The sequence below is a fragment of the Eucalyptus grandis genome, chromosome 10 (genome assembly GCF_016545825.1).
Source record: "Eucalyptus grandis isolate ANBG69807.140 chromosome 10, ASM1654582v1, whole genome shotgun sequence".
NCBI lineage: Eukaryota > Viridiplantae > Streptophyta > Magnoliopsida > Myrtales > Myrtaceae > Eucalyptus > Eucalyptus grandis.
In genome coordinates this window covers 38364802-38386563 of record NC_052621.1, presented here as the reverse complement: position 1 = coordinate 38386563, position 21762 = coordinate 38364802, and the positions used below count along the sequence as shown (strand labels likewise).

At 37.4% G+C, this 21762-nt stretch overlaps 2 protein-coding genes across 3 annotated transcripts; one reads left to right on the top strand and one right to left on the bottom strand.

The window, feature by feature from the left end:
- Positions 1 to 195: 195 nt before the first annotated feature.
- Positions 196 to 9865, top strand: LOC104423277. 2 transcript variants are annotated; one of them, XM_010035788.3, is made up of 16 exons: positions 196 to 509; positions 652 to 813; positions 914 to 957; positions 1154 to 1191; positions 1840 to 1933; positions 2348 to 2453; positions 2550 to 2620; positions 3529 to 3598; positions 4098 to 4160; positions 4622 to 4693; positions 4772 to 4873; positions 5397 to 5471; positions 6301 to 6423; positions 8003 to 8119; positions 8892 to 8948; positions 9521 to 9865. In XM_010035788.3, exons 1-16 carry the CDS (start codon positions 450 to 452, stop codon positions 9578 to 9580), a joined length of 1314 nt encoding a protein of 437 aa, XP_010034090.1. In that variant the 5' UTR covers positions 196 to 449; the 3' UTR covers positions 9581 to 9865. The 2 variants fall into 2 exon arrangements, with proteins under 2 accessions (XP_010034090.1, XP_010034091.1); XM_010035789.3 differs by having other exon boundaries at positions 294 to 509; positions 6313 to 6423.
- A 790-nt stretch (positions 9866 to 10655) lies between these two features.
- On the bottom strand, positions 10656 to 11750 carry LOC104423276 (auxin-responsive protein SAUR72). Its single transcript, XM_010035787.3, has one exon. It carries the CDS (start codon positions 11661 to 11663, stop codon positions 11127 to 11129), a length of 537 nt encoding a protein of 178 aa, XP_010034089.1. The 5' UTR covers positions 11664 to 11750; the 3' UTR covers positions 10656 to 11126.
- Between the last annotated feature and the right edge of the window lie 10012 nt (positions 11751 to 21762).

The following is a 21762-nucleotide window of genomic DNA, read 5'->3' as shown; positions in this document are numbered from 1 at the left end:
TCGTGCTACAGAGAGATTTCACTTTATCAGAAGTGCAAATAGTAACAAGAGTTTATGACGTCAATAAGAATTCCAGCAAAGACGATTCATGTCTCCGTGCCGATGTTGTAGATGATGTAATGACTCGCTCCACATTATTATTGGCGCATTCTCGAGAAGGGAAAGGTTAGAACTTTTTATTCGAGATTTGGTTTCGAAGATCGATTTGCTGAAAGAACGCCATTGGATTGCCATGCCCGTCGAGCGTGACCATTTTTTTGTTCACATTTCCCCCTTTGCAATTCATTCTATGGGCTTAAATGAACTAATGGGGGAAGAGTAATTCTGGCCATTGCTTAAGTCAATCTCAGCTCCCTCTTCCATCCTCCAGCCAAGCGTAGTGTAGGTGCTGCCCCGGCCACGTCGACGACTGACGTGGCAGGCGAAGGATTTAGATATGGTTTTGGCCAATGGTTAGGAGGGTCCTGTCAGGAGATGAGCAGCGAGCAGCTCGCTCGAAAGCCATACAGGTAAAGGCGAGCGCGAACTGAAACGGCGCCGACGGCGATATGATAGCAACTGTTGCTAATTTTCTTTCGTCGCCCTTTTCGGAGCAAGACCACCGTAGTTTCGTGCCATCTTTTGAAGTGACGATGCTTCGATGATCCCCAGAGCTCCGGCGCAGCGACGAAGAGGCGGGTCCTTCGGATTATGTCTCTCGCGGCCACCCCCCACTCCGCCACTGTCTGCCGGAACTTCAACCCATTCGGCCTCCGACGGATAACATGCTCCTCCTCCGAATCCAACCCGAGGCGTGGCTTTGGGACCAAGAAGGTACGCCACCTTCTCTCCCTCTTCCTGTTCTTCTGCACGTGCTTCTCCATGACGAGTTCTGAGTCAGGGAGTGAACTTTGCTTTTTTCTCAAATTGTCAGACCAACAAAATCTCCAAGGACGGCGATCCCTCCTCCCAAAAGAGGTATACCCAAGATCGCCTGCACTCCCATTTTCTGGCTCTGCAGTTTTTAAGCGCAATTCCGGCTACTTCATTTTAAAGCCCGTTCTTTTTCTTGTTTGCTTTTGTTTCGTTTGCTATCTCCTAGGTGAATTGTTCCGTCCTGGCAGGCTGTTTCCCCGCGTCGGTTTCGCTGATCTCATGTCTTTGCTCGGTGCAGGAAATCCACGCTCGATCAGCCTGGTCGTCTACCGAGTCGTGAGTCCATGAATCTCTCTCGTTTTCGTGGCCAGCCATATATGGATGTTGTGCTTTTTTCTTCTGCTTGGCAAAACCGAAGCTTCCAAATGATACTCCCAGATTCTTAGATTTGATTTTCCTGCTCAATGGTGCCCCCATAAAATTACGAGTACAAAATGGTTGTAGGATCAAAATTTTAGGACCAACTGTCGAATAGAATGAGTGCTCCACCTGGATATAGCTTTTTCTGTTTTGAAAGAACGTTCATCCCTTGTTCCCTTTTTTTTTCTTTTTTTTTTATTTAAGTGGGGTAGCATCACCTGCTGCACTAGTGAAGTCTCAGCTTGTGTGTCTTTGAGTATTTGCTGGTGTTATGTCAATGCCTATGTGTCGCTCATGGTTCACCATGTTTAAAATGGATGTTCGTGAAACCACATTGTCTTTTTGTCTTTCGTTTCTTCTCTGTTGAGTTCTTAGGTAATGCATTTCAAGGCACAATTCATTTTGATTTCATTTGTTTTCTTCATCTCCAGCTGAAGGCCCATTTGTGTTGTATTCTTTGGAGTTATTTTTTTCTTCTTTTTGCTTGTATTTACATGACATAGGTAGGAAATATTTCTGTCTTTGATTGTGCATCATTTCTCTTATGCGGAACTTTTCTTGTAGAGGCACCTGGTGTAAGTTCCAGGTTTGATGGGAACTATAGAAAAAGTACTTCTACCGACCTTGACTTTGAGGAACGGCTGAAAGCAGTTAGAAGGTGCGGCCTCACCATATAACACCTTGCTTCATGACATGCGTCACTATGTGAGACACTATCTGAAGATTGAGGTGTGTCCAAGATGCTGCCTGCATCATTGGGACATTCACTGTCTGCAGCAACTGAACCGTATAGACATCTAGCTTTTAAGTCATTCTTGTCACTTGGACTTGCTAGAGAAGCGCCGTTCAGAGTCCAGAACAGGCATATTATTCTGTGTGGTCACAATCTCTAGTTTACATGTTGTGACATATTGACTGAGCTCTCCAAAATGGTTGAATTGGACACTTATCTTTCAATTGATAATTGTCTCCAGGAAAACATTTTCTCCGTTCCTTCTCAATTTTCTCCTTCCTTTTCTTCGTGTGGAAGAGATTAGGTTCTTACAGCAAACTAAGCATCCTTCCTCTTCAGGTCAGCAATTGAGCAGAAAAAAGTAGATGAAATGAAAGGATTTGGAGCTATTGACTATGATGCACCGGTTGAGACAGATGATAAAACCATTGGACTTGGTACAAAGGTATCATTGTGATCACATGTTGAATTTAGAAGTTCACATTTTGGAATTGTGGTCAGCTGATCCTAAACCTCTGATTTGAATTTTAATGTCAAATAGATTGGAGTTGGACTAGCAGTTGTCATCTTTGGTTTGGTTTTTGCTCTTGGAGATTTTCTTCCCTCCGGAAGGTACGCTTTAATGAAGGCCTTTTCTGCATCTTTGAACTTGTGGGCGTGTTGATCCCTTTTCCAGTGTCACTTCTGTTTGGATGAGACTTCTTGACTTAAGACAGGCTCATGTGTGTCTGCACTCAGCAAACGCTAAAAGATTGTGTGGTTTCCCTGTGCAAATGCACATTTGTGGGATTTCTTAGTATTATAGACTTTGATTGTTGGCAAAGATTCTGTTCACTAATTTCTACTCATGCTCTTATCTTCCTTGTGGGTTTTCTTGAACTATTACTCTATAATAAACTATCCATCTAGATCTTCCTCCTGTTCTTCCACTCAGTTCGCATGCTTGTTCTTTTTGTGGGCTTTCTTGTGACTCAAGGTGCTCTTAAGCTCCTCATTGTCACTAACAAACTTTTGACATTAGTGATGGCTATCTACTCATTTCTGGCTATTATGCATTAGCTTGGCTTAGGCCTTCTCTTGCACCGCATCACATTGTGAGTGAGTGTGAGAGTTTAATTACAGAAAGCTAGACTTAGTTTTTCATTTCCCCTAAAATCATTTCTCATATACCATGTGACTAATTTTAGTGAAACTAATAAAAGTTGAATGGCCGAAAGCAAATAAAAATTGCTAATGGTGAGAATTATTCAAGGTTTTCTTTTTAGTTATTTGGAATATAGACTGAGAAGTAACCACAGAAATAATCTGTCTATATCCTACACAATGAACTTTTAGCAGCATGGCAAAAGAAATGGAGGAAACTCATTAAACCAAACCAGCTATGGATTAGCTAGCCAACAAGGACCATTGGTAGTTATGTGCCCTTAGCGTCTCTTAAAACCTCTTTCTAAAGGGTTGATCTGCAGTCTGCACACCATTATGGTTGGAGTTATTGATCTTTTGAAACCTTTATATTCCAGTGATAGTCCCTCTGAAGAAGCAGTGGTGGCCAACAAGAAGCTCTCAGAAGAAGAGAAAGCTACTCTTCAGGTGCTTGAGAATGAGCTGGCTTGATGTTTTCACTGAAAGTATTATTTTCTGCATGAAATAAGCCAATTTTTGGTCTTGAGGAAAGTTCACATTTTCAACAGACTTTGACTTCAAAAGCAATGAAATCCTTGCATACCACTATTTACTTGCTGAAAGTAATCTTCACTGCACATATTTCAGTGTTGTGATTGAATTGTTCTCTTGAGAAGAAGTATATGAGGGAGATGAAGTGTAAATGAATAGAGTTGAATGATATTTTGTTTTCCTACACTTAGAGCTGAGGTAATTAAATTTTTTGTGAGTTGCATGACACATGTTATTCAAAATCCTTTCGAATCTGAGCTCTTGGTCATCTCACATTTACAAGTATTAATCCGGTAGGATGACAGATACTGTTGCCCTTTCTCTTGAGCTTTACATTGAATGACCCAAGAGAGTGCATAATTATTCAGTCATAGTTAATACTCAAATTCTTTTCTTCTATTGAGATCTGTTACAGAAAAGGCTGCAAGAGTTTGAAGCCACACTTACTGCTTCCCCAAGAGATACCACAGTGCTTGAAGTAAGTAATGAGTCTAATATCAGCTCTCTATTTGCGTTTTGCTCTCTATACCAGATATAGACTCATAAGTTTATATCTGCTATGCATGGCTTTGACTTTTAACTTTACAAAGAAGAGAGGATCTGTGCTATTCCTATATATGACAATAGGTGACCTTGAAAGGTGCCCATTTATTGAGTAAGAATTATGAACTTTCAGCTTGCATACTGGTTGAAACACTCTCAGGTTGAAGCATGTATATAATATTCAAAGGTGGTCATTCTATAAACTTCAACATATATCTATATGCCATATACCAGGGCACCTGAACAATGAGATACACCATAAGTGGATAGATAGCTGTGCCAATTGTCTTTCTTTTCTCTGTGTATGCAGGTTTGCCTTTTAGTATGTGCATCTAATATGCGTTTATTAAAATTGCTTCATCATCTCTGCTGCATCAGTTTCTTTTATGTCTATAGGGAGCTGCAGTAACATTAGCAGAACTAGGGGAGTATACTAAGGCAGCTGCTCGGCTCGAGGAGTTGACTAAGGTTTGTCGTTAGGCCAACATGATTCTTAGTATAACGTGCACTATTTAGCAAGCATCTTAGGCTCCAACATCTCTGCAGGAGAAATCTAATGATCCTGATGCTTTCCGTTTACTTGGGGACGTCAAATTTGAACTCAAAGATTATGAAGGGAGTGCTGCTGCATACAGGACTGCGAGCAAGGTGTCCTTTTAATCTTTTTCAAAAAAGGCAGGACTATTGTCTTGTTATTTTGATTTTGTTGCTTAAAACATAGGGGAAGCTCTAGTCGAGTCAAGTAGACATGAGTTCTGACTTTCATGGAACTTATTAAAATTGAACTATTTTGAGTTTCATGCCTATATGCATATCATTTGTGTATCATGGCTTGTCAACTCGGACAACAACAGAAGAGGCAACATGGCTGGTGTTGATCTTGCCCTTCTAGAAAGCTCCAAGGGCTGATCCCAATTCAATAGACTGTTCATTGTATCATAAGTTGGCTGTACAAACAGAGTGGGATAATGCTTTCGAAAGTTTCAAATATTCCATTGGCACTTGCACGTCAAGAAACTATTAGTAGTTACAGGAGCATGCATGTGAAAAAGATGATTGCATTTAGCTACAATTTATTTGTAAAAATATAAATTGGATTCCATGAATGCCTTAACCCATGAGATCTGCTCTTACATTGATATCATCAACCTATCCTTTTAATTGTCTGCAGTTGTCCACAGATATCAATTTTGAAGTTCTGCGTGGCCTTACAAATGCATTACTTGCTGCCAAAAAACCAGATGAAGTGAGTCATGGATGTCATTTGAGTTGTTATATTATAAGCTAAGAACATGTTGGTGAAGCTGTGTTTTAGCATTAAAGGTATACTAGATACAACATGATGTAGCATAAATTGTCTATGGTGGTATTCATGGATTTAGCAGTAGATAGCCTGCAGACCTTCTGAGGCGGTAGAGACTTCTGATAAGGATACCTGCCCTGCCCCAGAGACGATGCTTTTAATTTTAAGCAACTTTTTGCTTGGATGCGTCTTCTTATTTTCAGCAAAATGAAAAGTTTGTTAGAGCATTTCCATAGTAAATAATGCATCCATTAAACAGATTAAGCTTTGCATTAGCCAATTTTCACCACACTGTAACATTGTGGTCTCCAATTTTCACCAAGGTGTATTTTTTGCTTCATTTTTTTTCAATACACAGATCATGGTTCTAATTACACAGACTATGTAGCCTTAAATAACCATGTAATACCTTGTATTTTAAAATACATAACTTCATCAGTAATGTGCTTTCTTAAAATAAAGCAAGAATTCGGCAAAAAGTCTTAATTATGTCATGGACGTAGGCTGGAATCTTGAGAAGTTCATTTAATTCATACATGTAGCTCTGCCTCTTGATCTCTCATCAGAAGAGTAGGGAGTTCGTTGTATATTTTGTGAAGTATCAATATCTCAGTACTTGCGCCACATCAGTTTGAGTCTTAATTTCGGCAGGCCTTATCTGCACCTGTTTTAGCCTATTCTCAATACAGATTGTGTACCTATTCATCTATTTGGTAGTGTTCAAGCTATCAAGTTTAGTGACCTGCAGCCATTTATGAATTTCTTTGATGAGGTGGATCTGCAGGCTGTTAGAGTACTCCTGGCCTCTCGAGACCTCATGAACTCAAAAAAGCCAAATGTTGAGGCAGATGGCAATACCATGGAAAGAAGTAAGCAGAACGTGGATCCTATTCAAGTGAGTTCTATTATATTCTTATCTTCTATGACACTGAAGTTTATGCAAACACCTGTTTGGCTAGATAGGCACTAAGAACATTAAGAAAGCAGATGGCATCAACTTCTAGATCACACATTACCTGGAAAGAACCCTGCTTGTGGAGACCTACGATTCAAATGTGATGCTAATGCTGGTAAGAAGCAGTATGTTTTGAGACGAAGATCGGTCTATGCTCCCCCCAGAACAATTGTCCATTTCAATTTATTATCTTTGCCTCATTTCCCTTTTCTTGGTTTGGGGGGAGGTAAGAAAGTTCTTCTGTTAAGAGCTCAAAGTGGCATATCCATGATCTGGTGTCCCTGCAGATGGAAAATAGCCAAACAATTAGAGACAGATGAATGCAAAAGTTTTAGTAACTAGGTTAACTACCTGACCAAGTTCTTAAAAAGACTAACTAACCCTCCTTGGCTGCGCTTAATTAAAGAGGGATCATTTAGGCGCTTCTCAAATATTAGCAGAATACTTCAGTATCTGCCCTTGCTCCGCAACACCCCTGTAGGTTACAGCTCAGCAAGAGAGACTAACCACGACACTCATCACACAGAAACTTCTCACCTGCCATATGCAGTTTCATTTTGAAGACGCCCCACAAGCTGATACCAAACAGCAGGCTTTGAAACATAGCATACACTGCCAATCATCTGTGCTACAGCCCGGTAGCACAACAGTGTGGTGGGTCATTGCATTCATGTCCCATTTTTCAAATGAAGGTGAAAATTTTAGTTATAATTTATTAGGGGAGGGTGTCAACAATCTTTAAACATTACAAAGACAGAAGAGCATAAGATTCTGCCACTCATAAGTCCTTAGTTTCTCCATAGAGATAGTAATGGTAATTATGCTGAATTTGTGTCTTTATGTTGAACTTGTGCTTATATTCTTTTAATTATATTCGGGAAGATTTCAAGAAAAGATGAGCCTTCATAGAGACACTGGGATTTTTACAGAATCATTCTTACTAAATGATCCCATACTGTACTTGGCAGTGTTTGACCACCAAACGCAGTTAGCCTAGTGATTCTGGCACTCATCAGTAGTCGATAATGGCACAAGTTCAATTCTTAAGAGTCAGAATTTCGTAGGAGACCAGTCCATCCTCATGCAGAAAAAGTTGTGGTCTGCTAACACACTAGTGGTACCACAACAATTAGCTTGCCGACCTTGGACCGTTGGGTCATGAGTGGTGTGAGTAGGTGTGGCTCAATTTGAACTTATTGTAGTGGGTGTGGGACTCCTACGTTAATGTCCCAGGAGATTGCTAACATAGGCCGACCCTTCCTACCCTTTTAATAAAGAACAATTGTGGCAGCGGTTGACTGCAAATGTAGGTCACTTCCAAATTACCAAAGAACTTAACTCATCAGAGAGGGTGTTTAGCAAGTTCTTGTGCAATCTGTCAGTATGCATAGTATTTGTGTAAATAATTAGTCCTAAACCTTCTTTTAGCCATCATTTCATCCTTTCTGTTAAGACAAACTCTTATGATCCTATTGCAAAGAATAGTCTCTATATTCAACTTTTCGTCAATACATTTCAGGTTGATTTACTTCTTGGGAAAGCCTATTCAGATTGGGGCCATGTTAGTGATGCAGTATCTGTTTACGATGGGCTCATCTCTAGTCACCCAAATGATTTTCGGGGGTACCTCGCAAAGGTCTCTTTTTTCATCTAGTAATTTGCTGTTTCTTGTTTAATTATCTGATGCAATTATGATGGATATCAGTGCTGCATTTATTTTATTTCTAACACATGCACATGCTTAGTATATTGTCATTACAGTAGTTTTTTTGTTTATCATTCCATGAATATAGCTATTTTGTTAAAAGAGGGACTCAAAAAAGATCAAAGAGGAAAATAAAGATTGCGCAAGAGAGAGCTACCTTGCAAGATATAGTTAAGCCTGTAGTTGTATGTGCTTTCTGCTTCCAGTATGCATCAGACCAAATGTAGTCTACATACTTTCAGCTTTACTTGGCATAGTTGAGGTGGCATATTTAACTCTCTTTCAGTTACTGAATATGAGAGTACATTAGTAATGTTTATTACAGCTGCCCAATGGGTTCTGGCAAATAAAGGCAAGATAAAAGAAGAAGAAGAAAAACTGCCAAGTTGGTTAAAGCTGAAGGACCCTCTTGTTTTCCTCTTTCGGGATTGAGCCAAATCAATTGTGATTTTAAACTTATAGCAACCATTACCACCTAAATAAGGCTAGGGATGGGATTGTTGTTCCTCAAAGTGAATTTTTTTCTTCCAAAGGTTAGCCCGAGTTTCTCCCAATTTCTTTTTCTGGTATAAAAGAGGCTCAAACGTGGTTTTTTTTCTTTCTGTTATTATTATTCTTCCTGTTGGCTTGTTTACTGTTTGGCTTATGTGACCTCTGGAAAATTTAACTGCCAGATAACATGTTTCTTTCTCCTGTTTTCCAGGGAATTATATTGAAAGAGAATGGTAGAGCTGGAGATGCAGAGAGGATGTTTATACAAGTGAGTATAAAAGCTTGGGCAGCCATAAGAATGTCTTAATGGGCATATGCATGTGGTTTTTGCAGTCTAAGATGAAGTGGATGGCCTCTAGTTAGAAACTTTATTGATAATGATGCTCAAACTCAAAATCATCATACGATATAGCTGGTGTCATGCCTTTCTCATTTTTTGCAATGGTAAATCAGTTTAATTGTCATCAATGGAGCTTTACAGTATTCTGCTGATATAGTCCTAGACAGCTCGTTAGAAGAGCATTTTCATGTAAGTAATTTATTAGGGAAGGAAGCAACGTGCAACCAATATGAGTTGTCACCTTAAGAATTAATTTTACGTTTTTATGCCAAATCTTTTGAAACATGAGTCCATCACAGAGGTTCAAATATTCCTATTGTGGAAGATGTAAAATGCAGTATTCGACCCCATTTTAATTGTTTGGCGGGGAGAGTTTGCTTGCAGTCATTGTTGGACTGCTTGTTGCTAGTAGACTCAAAGTTGGATGTTTTCATTGGAATCTTTTAGCATTAATTTACTCAAATTGTATTGTGAACTTGACTCAATTGCTTACTTTGCAGGCACGATTTTTTGCACCAGAGAAGGCCAAGGCACTTGTGGATCGTTATGCAGGACAGTGAGTGACTTTCTCCACTGCATTCACTTGTTAGGGACGGGAGCCTTGACTCAATTTAAAAGTCCATTTGGCTTTATAGGATTGTATAGACATGAGATAGATGACTGCTTGTATGATTTCGTTTGAGTTGTTTTATATAATGAATGGATATTAGAAAGGTTTATTTCTTGTAGTCTGTCGAAATCTAGAGCCATCAAAGACCGAGGTTATGCTGTTCTTTTATTTTTGGCTCCTATTATTTGGAATTTCATTTAGATGGATTAATTCATCCCCTTGATGCCTTGTCGTGTCTCTTGGTTCATTTTCTCCTCTGTTTGATAATAAACTGCATAAGCTCAGTCCAAATCTATATATTGCATAATATGTGGCTTGAACCACTTGCTTGCTGAACTTGTACTCCGTATATTGTTATGCAAAGACATGAGCAGGGGCATGGACTCATGCTCCTGCTTGAACCACCAGTCTAAATGTCATTCTCTGGAAACTGGTGAGACTATGGGAGTGACTATGATCTAGGAACACAAGGCATTTTGATCTTTAAGTCCAAGTCCAAGTGAACGCGTAGATCCTCCCTGTTTTCGAGGGAGTGTAGCTGTAACTTTTTAGAGGTCTGTGGGCTTTATTGGAAAGAATAAGACAGGATACGATAAAATAATATATATTTTATGTGCACTTTGTTTTAATTGTTAGAAAGTCTAACCCGAATTTCTAACATGGTATAAGAGCCAGTAACCCCTAGTAACCCCTTACGCAAAGGTGCGTGGTAAAAAAATTTCACATGAATGTGCATAATCAAAATTCCCTGTGCAATTCGTAATCCAACTTGCTCGTGAGAGGGTGTATTGAAGTATTATCCCACATCGATTGATAACTGGTCATAATGTAGTCTCCTTTCGCTTGTCAGTTTAAGCTTTTGAGTTAAGCTGTTGAGTTGGAGTTTCTAACACTAATTCATGCAATTTGATAATGATCTAGAGAGTTATAGTAGACATTCATGCAGGATAACTCTGTTTAGCCACAGAAGTGGACTAGAGTCGATCTTAATTTCAGAGTACATGTAATGGCACAACAAGGGAAAGAGCATGGATCAGATAATGATCTAGAGAGTTATAGTAGACATTCATGTAGGATAAATGTGTTTATCCACAGAAGTGGACTGGAGTCGATCTTAATTTCAGAGTACATGTAATGGCATAACAAGGGAAAGAGCACAGATCAGCTAGAAGCATCAGTGAGCTGCAAGGTGGTAATGGTTCAATTTCTGCTTCATTTAATGGTAGATATAATTAAAGAGAGCAACCCTTGGTTTTACTTTTCTGTTTTTATGGCCAATAGCAACCCTTGGTTTAAAGTCGCCAACTAAAAACTATTTCTCCCCAAAACAAGTCTGCCTTTTGGCCATCAAAGAAAGCCCACCTTATTCACTCCTATTTTTATGTTGCTCTGTTCTTCATTGCCACTCCTACATTGCCTTTAAAAGTATAAGTAATATCACTCAGAGGACCAAAATACATAAAGAAGAAAGTAAGAGAGAAACATGAAAGCAGAAGTTATCTGCACATTTGGGGGTGATGAGAAGGTGTGAGCTCACAATCGGATGAGCCACAGCTAATGGCATCTTTCTCTACATACTCATGCGAGAAGAATGTGACGTCTCTTTTTTCCTCGACAGCCTTCAAGATCATCTCGAAAACACGCACTTCACATGGAATCTTGAGAACTCCTTCCTGTTGGAAGCCAAACTCTTCTTCTGCTTCTTGCAGAAGTATCCCGAATGCCGGGTGTCTTAAATGCTCAGTAGGGATCACAAATCTCTTCAGCTCTTTCCCCACAGAGACGGCCAAAAAGCCTTTGGGGACGGCGTCACTAGACGATGCTGTGACGTCCGAGAAGGAAAGAGTTCTCTTCAGAAACTTGATGCTTTTGCTGCCATTTCCCGTGGAAGTGGTAGTTGAATTGGAGTTGCCTGTGCTGCTATTGCCACTTCTGTTGGTGTTCTTGGGGGCGTTTGCGATCTTTTTCCATTTCTTGAGGATCTGTTGAAGCCTAACAATGTCACTGATCTTGTTAGACTTCTTAGAATCCATGAAGTTGATGTGCCTTCAAGAAAATGGGATTTTCGCAAACGTCTCGTATTGGGGTCGAACTCAAATGGTGGTGAGGTTTCGGGATTTATAAGCTAGTTGAGGGGGGGTGCTTGGTCAAGGTGCGTCGGAATATTCAATGCATGTTCTACTCCGTTATTTAAGCAATACGTCGAACTTAGAGTCCGTCGGTTGCTGGTTGCAACTGCCTCTTACGAATAATTAAAGGGAATACCTGATGCATTTGGCCTTTCTATCTTGGTTTCTGTGGCCCTTTTTACTATATTGTCTTTCCGTGCCTCGGATACAGATCCACATGAAAAGTCAGTACTGAACTGCTAGGCAGTGCTCGGCTTTTCGTGCGTTATATTTTATTAACTGTAAATGTGTGTTTGTAAAGCAAACTATACGGTGCTAGACATTAGACAAGCAGGTGCAGAGTCTCCTCTTTCCTCACGAATATTACTGGTTTCTCTCTGATTCAACTGTCTCAACAGTCAAACCGCCTAGAAAGGCATCATCCTCATGCATGCTCCTCGTAATAATTGACCCTGCACAGCACATTGGTGTTGGTGTTTGGAGCTCTGGTTAGTAATTAAATGCACTGATTGATGATATATTAATCATTGGCGAGCTTTTCACGACCCCTTTTGTTTAATGGGTTTGGGATGGCCGAGCGAATCCTAGAAGCGAAATGGCTTTGGAGAAACCCATGTGGCCTCCCCATTCTTTTTCTTTTTATCGCAAAGTATGGAATGATGTTAGAATAAACCACGAAGCCCATGGGGTTGACTTCTTAAATTGCACTAATGAAGCGAAGGGAACATGCAACCCCTTTCTTCAGCTTTCATCTTCACATATTCGACATCATCGGAGCAATGCATCATCATCATGCCAAAGTTAACCAACTTCATTTCTTCTTAAAGTAACCCTGATGCACATGATATGATCGTACTTCGCGATGTATGATTATCTTTCAAGGACTAAAAAAATGCTGTAGGAAGATCTCTCTGTATAAGAAAATGTGGAGATGCAGAGGTATCTGGTGTACGTCTTTGTACCTTAGGAAGAAAAACATAATTAAATGCCATCTCCATATATTGTCAAGATGATGCTGCAAACAATGAGCTAAGTCCATGTGGCTTGATCGGTTACCTCATCATCAAGAATATATATAATAGTTTGAAGGGGAAAGGCTCTAATGAGAATTAGTACAATTTGCATTGTACAATTTGCATTGTATAGTTTGATTAGGGGGGGGCTGGGCTGGAAACAATGACAATGACAATGACAAAACATAGTTGTGGAGCATCTTAAGATAGTTTGACCAAGTGGAGAGCTATTTTATGCGTCAGAACTAGATAAGACAAAATGGTGCAACAGTTAATTAAGGATATAAAGTGAGGGGGCACTTGCCCAATTTGCAAGGGAAAGAGGAGATCTGGTTGCTCGGTCAAACTTCGATGGAGACGGACAATTCGTACAATTCCCATTAAAAGCAAGGCTTTGAGCTCCAAGCTTATGCTCTCCAACTCAATAAACAAAAGAGGATTCCTTCGGAAGAAGCAAATGGCTAATTAAGTTAATCAACCCATGATTGCAGGGCTCATGATGAAATCCCACCTCCCGAGGAGGGAGAAACATTTCTTTTATCATTCTTAGTTTTGGCCTCTCATGGGTTTCCCATGGCTTATGCTCTGCCCCTGCTAATAATTTGGATCTGGTTCACATGACCCTCCTCATTTGAAAAATACAAGGAACCTCCTCCAATTCAAAGCAACGAGTACCTCTCTATCTCTCTCCCTCCCATCATCTCATCTGAGTACTCGCACTGTATGCATGTGCTTGTACGTAACATCTGATAAACTGCAACTTGACCAAGAACAGTGGGCGATGATGGGTCGTTTCCATCGGCCATTCCTAGACTAGTAGGGTTTGAAAGCCAGAGCTGTCCATTAGTGTTTAGCTTAACCTGAAACTGAAAGTCTCTTGAACCGATACTACTTCTAGATAACTCCCCATTGTAGCAGAGAACCAGATTAAATTAACACCGTCCAAATGGCTCGACGACGTCATCGCCATAAAGACCATTTTTAGACTACAAGCAATCATAATTCAGTTTTGGATCTAAGACCTCATAGCAAAACCAAATCGAATTTTCTTGACCGATTGGCTTGATCGTCGGGTTGCGTTTTCACACGACTCCCTTTCATTGAGTTATTGATTCAAAGGGACCAAATATCAAAATTTTATGGTCCTCATTACCTTGTTAACTACCGTAGATATAAAGTGATTGATGGTCCTCCTATCAATCTAATCTTCTTCTTTTTTAAACCTTTTTATTTATTTTGCTGTAGAATGTACAGCATTCTTTTATAGTTCATCGTCCGTTTGGGGTATAATCCCCTTGACATCGTCTCTATGAAATCAACTTGCATTGAAACCATCAGTATGTACACAAGATTCCAATATGACTTCTCTATAAGCTACTGCGTAGAAGGACTACAATTCAATATACGTTCCACCGAATTAAAAAGAAGAAAACAAAAAAAAAAAAGAAGCGAGAGAAATCATTGGGGGCGGAACCGGACGGATCCAGCAGCTATGGACAAGGAAAGAGGAGCGATGAATCTCTGCTCCTGGCTAAAGGCCATCATCACTCACGTGATGTATATAAGCCCCGCAGTCGAAAAAACTGAGGAACAGTGATGGGCTTCCACTAGCCCAGTCACATGTCAGGCCATTGCTCTCTGCAGGAAATCCAGTGCAGCACATTCCCACATGTGTCGGATTGGGGGATGGAAAATCATCGCCTTCGAGTCGTGAACGTATACCATGGGCTAAGGAACGACGAACGTCAAAATCACGGGTACGAATATCTTTAGGCTCCTGCAACGTTACTTCCTACAAAGAGGCGTACCGAAAAAGGCAAACGTCAAGTGGGGAGGTGGCAATGGCATCTTCAACTTTTGGAGGGAAAGCAACGGGCGAGCCTCTTTGGTCAATTCCGATTTTGTCTGCCACTGCAAAAGCCTTCCTTGCCTTCACCGTCCACGCGGAAGAACACGAATGGGATGGTCCCTCTTCTCAAGAGAAGAGGGACCATCGATAGTGTATTCTTCTTGGGGCCATTTGTCCCACTTCCCTTTCGAGGATTCACACGTTCTCATCGAGGCAACGGCCCTCCATGCGACTGATTCCATTTTCACCCTTCTGCCTACACTTGCATCACCTCAAGTTTGTTTTTTGATTCTCGCAAAATGTACTTACAACCTCCTCATAGCAAACCATCAACTCCCCTGTCCCCACATAAATGATCGGGTTTGTTTTCCCGTCATGAACCCCATAAGTTAGTGATGTCAACTTGAAAGGCATGTGATATCGTGACCGTATAATATAACGTTACAGTCAATATTTAACAAATGAATCATATAAATAGGATGCTCGCTAAAAGTTAAACAATGCATATATATATATAGTAACATGGTAGCCTATGTTTGATAAATAAATGTTATTTGTGGATTAATAAAATTTCTATCCATCATCCCAAAAAATTATATTCCATGCTTGACAAATAGATGAATATTAGAAAATAAAAAGCTACTATTAGCAACTTACTAGAAAATGTCTATGCATTATTGCGGAAAGTCTACAGAACGAAAATGATATTTATTTAGAGGGTTATGTGTTATGGATGATCATATATCATAAGTAAATATAATTAAGGGCATAATTATTGATAACTCTTATGATAAAACCTTCTATCTATTATATTTCAAATACTCTATAGTTTATGAGAACGCAATTCAACACTCGCTATCAATTAGGGATAAGCATGGTTCCAGGATAAAACTGAAAAACCAGACCGGTGAGAATCTATCCGATTCCGGGTTTCAAGGTATGCAGGATAAGTTCTAAGTTTCAAAAATTAGAGAACTTGTTTCGGCTAGTAGGCTTTAGGTTCTAGGTAGATAGAACTTAAAACAAGTTTTTGTGTTTTTCTTGATCTATACATTTGCATGATCATACAGTATTGCTTGGCAAGTGTATAATCATGAACCACAAATCTAAATTTCCATTTTATTATTAAGACTTTTACTTTATTAATATTTCATATTTTTCGTATAAGTCAATGTAAGTTGTGAGAAGTGATGGTTATTAAAGATGATAATTCACTGCTATAATTCGATTAATAATACAAGTAGAACTTGAGCAAACTCTAAAACATGTGACAAGATAGGTTCCAAATTCTAGCATATGCAGAATATGTGAAACCATTTGGTAAAGCATTTTGCTATATTTTATAGATAAATAGTATTAATAAATCGATAATGTGTTACATGACATGATACCAAAATTTTAACAAAAAAAAATTAAAGTGATCTAACTTGGATGTTAGCACATATTTTACATGCAAATACAAATTAGTTAATAATAGATTACTGAAAAAATTGTCCAAAAAGTCTTAAATTGATTGCAATATTGCTAATTCAGTCATAAACTTTTTAATTATGCCAATTAAATGCTAAATATTTTCATAATATTGCAAGTTAAGTCTATTTGGCCAATTTTGATAGAAAATTGTTGACGTAAATGCCAATCATGTCACGTAGATTGGAAAAACTTGAAAAAGTTAAGAATTAAAGTTGCATAATTAAAGGTTTTAGAACTGAATTAGCAAACATGCAATAGGTTTAGGATTTTTTAGATAATTTTCCCATAAATTACCCATTAACACAATTACTTTATTGAAGAAAGAAAACGACTTCAAAAGGGCACTAAAACATAACAGTGCATGCATGATGCTAGAGGATAATTAAAAAAGTCAAATAACATGATGCCCTTTCTATGACAAACAAATAATCCTAGAGGATCAATTCAAAAAATTCGTAACTAAAGAATTGTAGCTAATCTCTTATAGTTAAAGTGGCTACTATCGAATTGATAAAATAGATGCTATTAGATAAGTAAGGATGCCCGAACCCTTGAAATGCCAAAATTTAATACGGATGGACACTTAAATGTTAAAAGTTAATAAAGTGACACTTAAGTACTAATCAGAGCAAAACAGATTAGTTAAGTGCTAATGACAAGAAAATTCGGCTAAAATGCTAACATGATGATTTTCCAACTAGACAAGTGCAAAACGAAGTCATTTTACATACTAATGTGATTAGACAAGTGCAAAAACGACGTCATTTTATTGATATGGTTAGATAATTAATATAAATATTAATTAAATTAAATTTAAAAAAATTGAAGATGCAGATTACAGGCAACAGCCCTCGCCATCGCCTCCCCACTATTGCTAGGAAGGGCCGGCAACCCATTTAGATAAAGAAAAGGTTCTAAAGAGATATTTCGAATAAAAGAAAAATAAAAAAGCAAAATACCTCTTCTTCCTTTTTTTCTAAATATAAATGTTTTAATTTAATTAATATTTATATTTTAAAAATTAAGAAAAAGACAAAATTATGTCATTTTAGTTCTTTATTGCCGACTCAGCTCTCCGATATGACATGTAGGCGAGTTATATTATTAAAAAACGGTCACATAAGATTTCCGATCACATTGGCCGAACTTGGCACTCAAGTGTCTCATTTTTTTTTTTTAAATGTCACTTTCATAACTTTTAGCACTAAGTGTCATTCCGTGCCAAGTTTTGGCATTCCAAGTGTTCTTTTGCCAATAAATAAGAAAACCAATCGTGGCAAAAAGTATTATAACATATGTTTTGTCAAAATTTCTCCCAAGATGAATTTTTTTTTTCAAAAGTCATTATTTGGTTTTTGTCAAAAGAAACGAGTTTTATGACAACTCCGAATAGGAAATATCACAAGTAAACAAGAAACAACTATAACTTTATTTCATATGAATTGTACAAACATAAATCGTACCAGAATTTGATCGATGACAAATTGGAAATACATCCACTTCTACGAAATCAAACATAAATAGACTATGCCGGAATTTAATCGACCAAAAAATTTGAGAACACAAAGATACTATACCGAAATTAAATCGACGACACAATACCTAGGATATAGATACAAACCAGGATTTAATCGACAACGTAAATCTAAAAGCTACACTCAAGAAATACACCGAAATTTGATTGATGACATGAGTTTGGAAATTAAAAAAGATAACTAAAAGATAGTAGATTTATTTATTTTTGTGCACATTGGGTTATCCAGTAGACGAATAATGGTATTTGTAGTGGTTGTGTGATAATCATTTCTAAGTAGTTATATTGCGATTGCGGCAATGTTCCCTCATATCCGAGAGTTTTATGCCCATACTTTCATGACATCATGATCTTGTCTTCAAACGGTTGTTCCTTTAAAATCACGCGTTAATTGCTACACAAACACCCCCCGGGGCGGTTCTATTTTCTAGTGACGTCAAGCTTAAAACTACATCTTGAGGCCCTTCGTGCATTCTATCCTTTTTAGATGTCTTAATTGATGATATGTTGACCTTATTAACCAATACTTTTGTGGACCACCGTCAACCATATGTTGTCGTACATCGACAACTTATCAGTAGCAGTCATTGATATGCATTAATATTGGTAACAATCCTTGTGGTCATCAAACATGGAACGCGTGCTTAATGATACTCTATATTCTAGTCACGTGCTTTTATTCATATCGACAACTTAGCAAGTTTTTGGTGCAGATAATACCATATGATGTCTTAGCCAAGATATTATCATGTCAGAGGGTCATTTTACTTTATTATGCATATTTCATGAATAAGAAAAACTTGATAACCCTTATGATTAAGTGCACATTTGGAGGCATTCTTATCATCTTGCAATTTAGATAATTGTGAAAGATTTGAATGATATATAGGTACATAATAATACAAAATAGTTACTAATAAATGATTTTAGACAATCATTAAAAAAAAAGGGGGGGGCATGTACATCGATAACTTTGAAGGATAACGATGTTAAAAGATTATTTGAAAATTACACGTCATTCTTACATATAATTAAGTACAAGAAAATTAATAAAAACGTTTTTCCACAAATATGGCCTTAAAAATGAGAAAATTTCAAATGAAAACTTGAAGTTGAGTCATTTTCTTAAAGAAGTGCCCAAAGTGTTAGCTAGGTTCACTCCCATGTGGAGGAAACCCAATGAATAGCAAGCCTAAAAGGGCTTGAACATATATAATAAGTCATATGGAGAAAATGATTTCTCACTATCTTTTAAATGGTAGTTGCAAAGAAGTTATCAAAGACGTAGTAATAAAAGAAAAAGAGAAAACAGAAAATTTGGGATTCTGGATTATTCTAATTTACATCAAGTTAGTATCGAAGGTCGATTCGTGATCCGATTGTGCTGAAATTTTGTCAGCGTGTTCGTGGCGCACTTTTCTTGAATCTAGACAGTTTGATTTGCATTTGAAGCTCCTTACACCAATTTTTTGTAGATCGATCAAAAGTTGTGTTTTTTGTTAGATTTATCCTAGATTTTTTGTGAAATTTATGCATATAGTCAAGAATGATGTTCTTGAGATCTTTGCTACTATGTATCTCTAGTATTTACTAGAGAAAAACTTTGTTAACCCAATTTTGTTGATAGTGAAATTTTTGGTTGAACTTCAGTCCCATGATTTTTAATCTCCTCACACTGAGGAGGTTTCCATGTAAAAAAATCGATTTGTGTTTGCGTGCTTGGAACCCATATTAGGTTTACATAGGAGGAGAGAGTATTCTATTCTGCTGCATTAATCTGATATATTTGGATTGTTATTGTTCTCCCATCAAAGTGGTATCAGAGCTTTGGTTATTGCTTGATTTTTTTTTTTTTTTTTTTGCCTTGTTGTTCAACAATGGAAATGAATATGAGTAGAATGGTTACACTGAATAGATCAAATTATCATATTTGGAAAAGAAAGATGGAAAATCTTTTATATGTAAATGATTATTATCTACCCCTATTTGCTTAAGAGAAACTGGAGAATAAAACTGATATTGAATGGTCTATATTTCATCGTCAAATGTGTGGTTATATTAGGCAATGGGTGCATGATAATATTTTGAATCATATTATTAAGGAAACACATGCACACAGTTTGTGGAATAAGTTCGAATAGTTATATGCTTGAAAAATTGAGAATAATAAATTATTTCTAATAAAACATATGATAGTTTTGAGATATATGATGATACTCACTTGACTGATCATTTAAATTCTTTTCAAAGCATTATCAATTAGTTAGTTGCGATAGGAATCAAGTTTGATAATGAGATACAAGCACTATGGTTGCTTGGTACTTTGCTGGACTCGTGAGAGACATTTCGAACGTCTTTGTCTAATTTTACCATGGAATGTATGATTATCATGGATTTAACCAAGAGTAGTGTTTTGAATGAAGAGATGAGAAGAAAGACGGGATCATCCTCTTCACATTCCGATGCCATGGTTATTGAAAAAAATGGGAAGTAAGTCTAAAGACCTAAGAAATAGAGACAAAAGTAAAGATAAAAGCAAAAGCAAATGCAATAAATTTGCTAATGTTTAATGTCATTATTGCCATCTAAATATACATATTCAAAGGTTTTGCCATCAATTCAAAAAGAAGAAATAGAAAGAGAAAGGTAAAGAGAAAAAATGTGATAATGATAACGATGACAATCATGTTACTGCACTTGAAGAAGGCTTTTAATTGTCTTTGATGGTGATGTAGTGAATCTTGTATGTCATGAAATCAGTTGGATAATTGATAGTAGTATATCTATCCATGCTACATCTTGTAGAAATTTCTTTACATCATACAGGTTAGATGACTTTGGATTTGTGAATATGGGAAACAATGGACTGGTTGAAGTTGTAGACATTGATGATATATACCTAGAGATCAACAATGGCATGAAGTTAGTATTGAATAATGTTAAGTATATACCTAATATTCATTTGAATTTGATTTCCACACGCAAGCTGGATGATAAGGGGTATTATAGCACCTTTAGTGATGGTCAATGGAAGCTCACCAAAAGTTATCTAGTTGTGGCTGAAGGTGAAAAATATTCTTCGTTATACATCATGCATGCAAAGTTGTCTAGAGAAAAAAATTAATGCAATAAACAACGAAGAAAAAGCCAAGTTATGACATAAGAGGCTCAATCACATCAGTGAGAAAAGTTTGTTAATATTGGCAAGAAAAAGCTTCCAAGTATGAAAAGTTTAGCGCTAAAGAGGTGTGCTTACTATTTAACAAGAAAACAAAATAGAATTACATTCAAAAGCTTCCATTCTTCAAGAAAGTCAAGTATACTTGATTTAGAACATTCTAATGTTTATGGTCCTATGAAAATAAAATCATTTAGGTTCTCTTTATTTTGTTACTTTCATAGATAATTATTCAAGGAAAATATGGATTTATATTTTGAAAACTAAAGATCAAGTATTAGATTTTTTTTTTTTTTGAAGCAGTTTCAAGCTTCAGTAGAGAGACGAACTTGAAAAAAGTTGAAATGCATTAGAAACGATAAAGGGGGAGAGAGTATATTGGCCCTTTTGATAAATATTGCAAATAATATGATATTCGACATCAAAAGACACATCACAAAATGCCTCAGTTAAATGATTTAGCTAAGAGAATGAACAGGACACTGGTTGAAAAGGTGAAATGTTTACTATCACAGTCAAAGCTACCTGGATCCTTTGGGAGTGAAACCTTAAGTACAGTTGCACATGTATTAAATCTTACCATATGCGTTCCTCTAAAGTTTGATTTTTCTAATAGAATTTGGGTAGGCAAAAATGTTTCTTATGATTATTTGTCTGTCTTTGGGTGCAAGGCATTCGTGTATATCCCCAAAGATGAGAAGTCTAAATATGATGTGAAAACACAATAGTACATATTTATTAGCTATAAACAGGATATGTTTGGCTACAAATATTATGATCCAGTTGAAAAGAAAATTGTAAGAAGCAAAGATGTTGCAGTTCTGGTAGATCAGACAATACACAATATTGAGAAATTAAAGATGATTTCAACGCCATAGATTAGTGATGATTTGGTTAACTTGGATATGGTTCCTCTCACACATATTATTCCTGCACAGGTTCATGATGAGCGATAG

Excerpts from the sequence above, each read along its gene's own strand:
- LOC104423277 (XM_010035788.3), top strand. The coding sequence starts at position 450 with ATGGTTAGGAGGGTCCTGTCAGGAGATGAGCAGCGAGCAGCTCGCTCG. Across the intron at positions 814-913 it reads GTGGCTTTGGGACCAAGAAG|ACCAACAAAATCTCCAAGGA; the intron begins GTACGCCACCTT and ends TCAAATTGTCAG. Across the intron at positions 8,949-9,520 it reads CAGAGAGGATGTTTATACAA|GCACGATTTTTTGCACCAGA; the intron begins GTGAGTATAAAA and ends CTTACTTTGCAG.
- LOC104423276 (XM_010035787.3), bottom strand. The coding sequence starts at position 11,663 with ATGGATTCTAAGAAGTCTAACAAGATCAGTGACATTGTTAGGCTTCAA.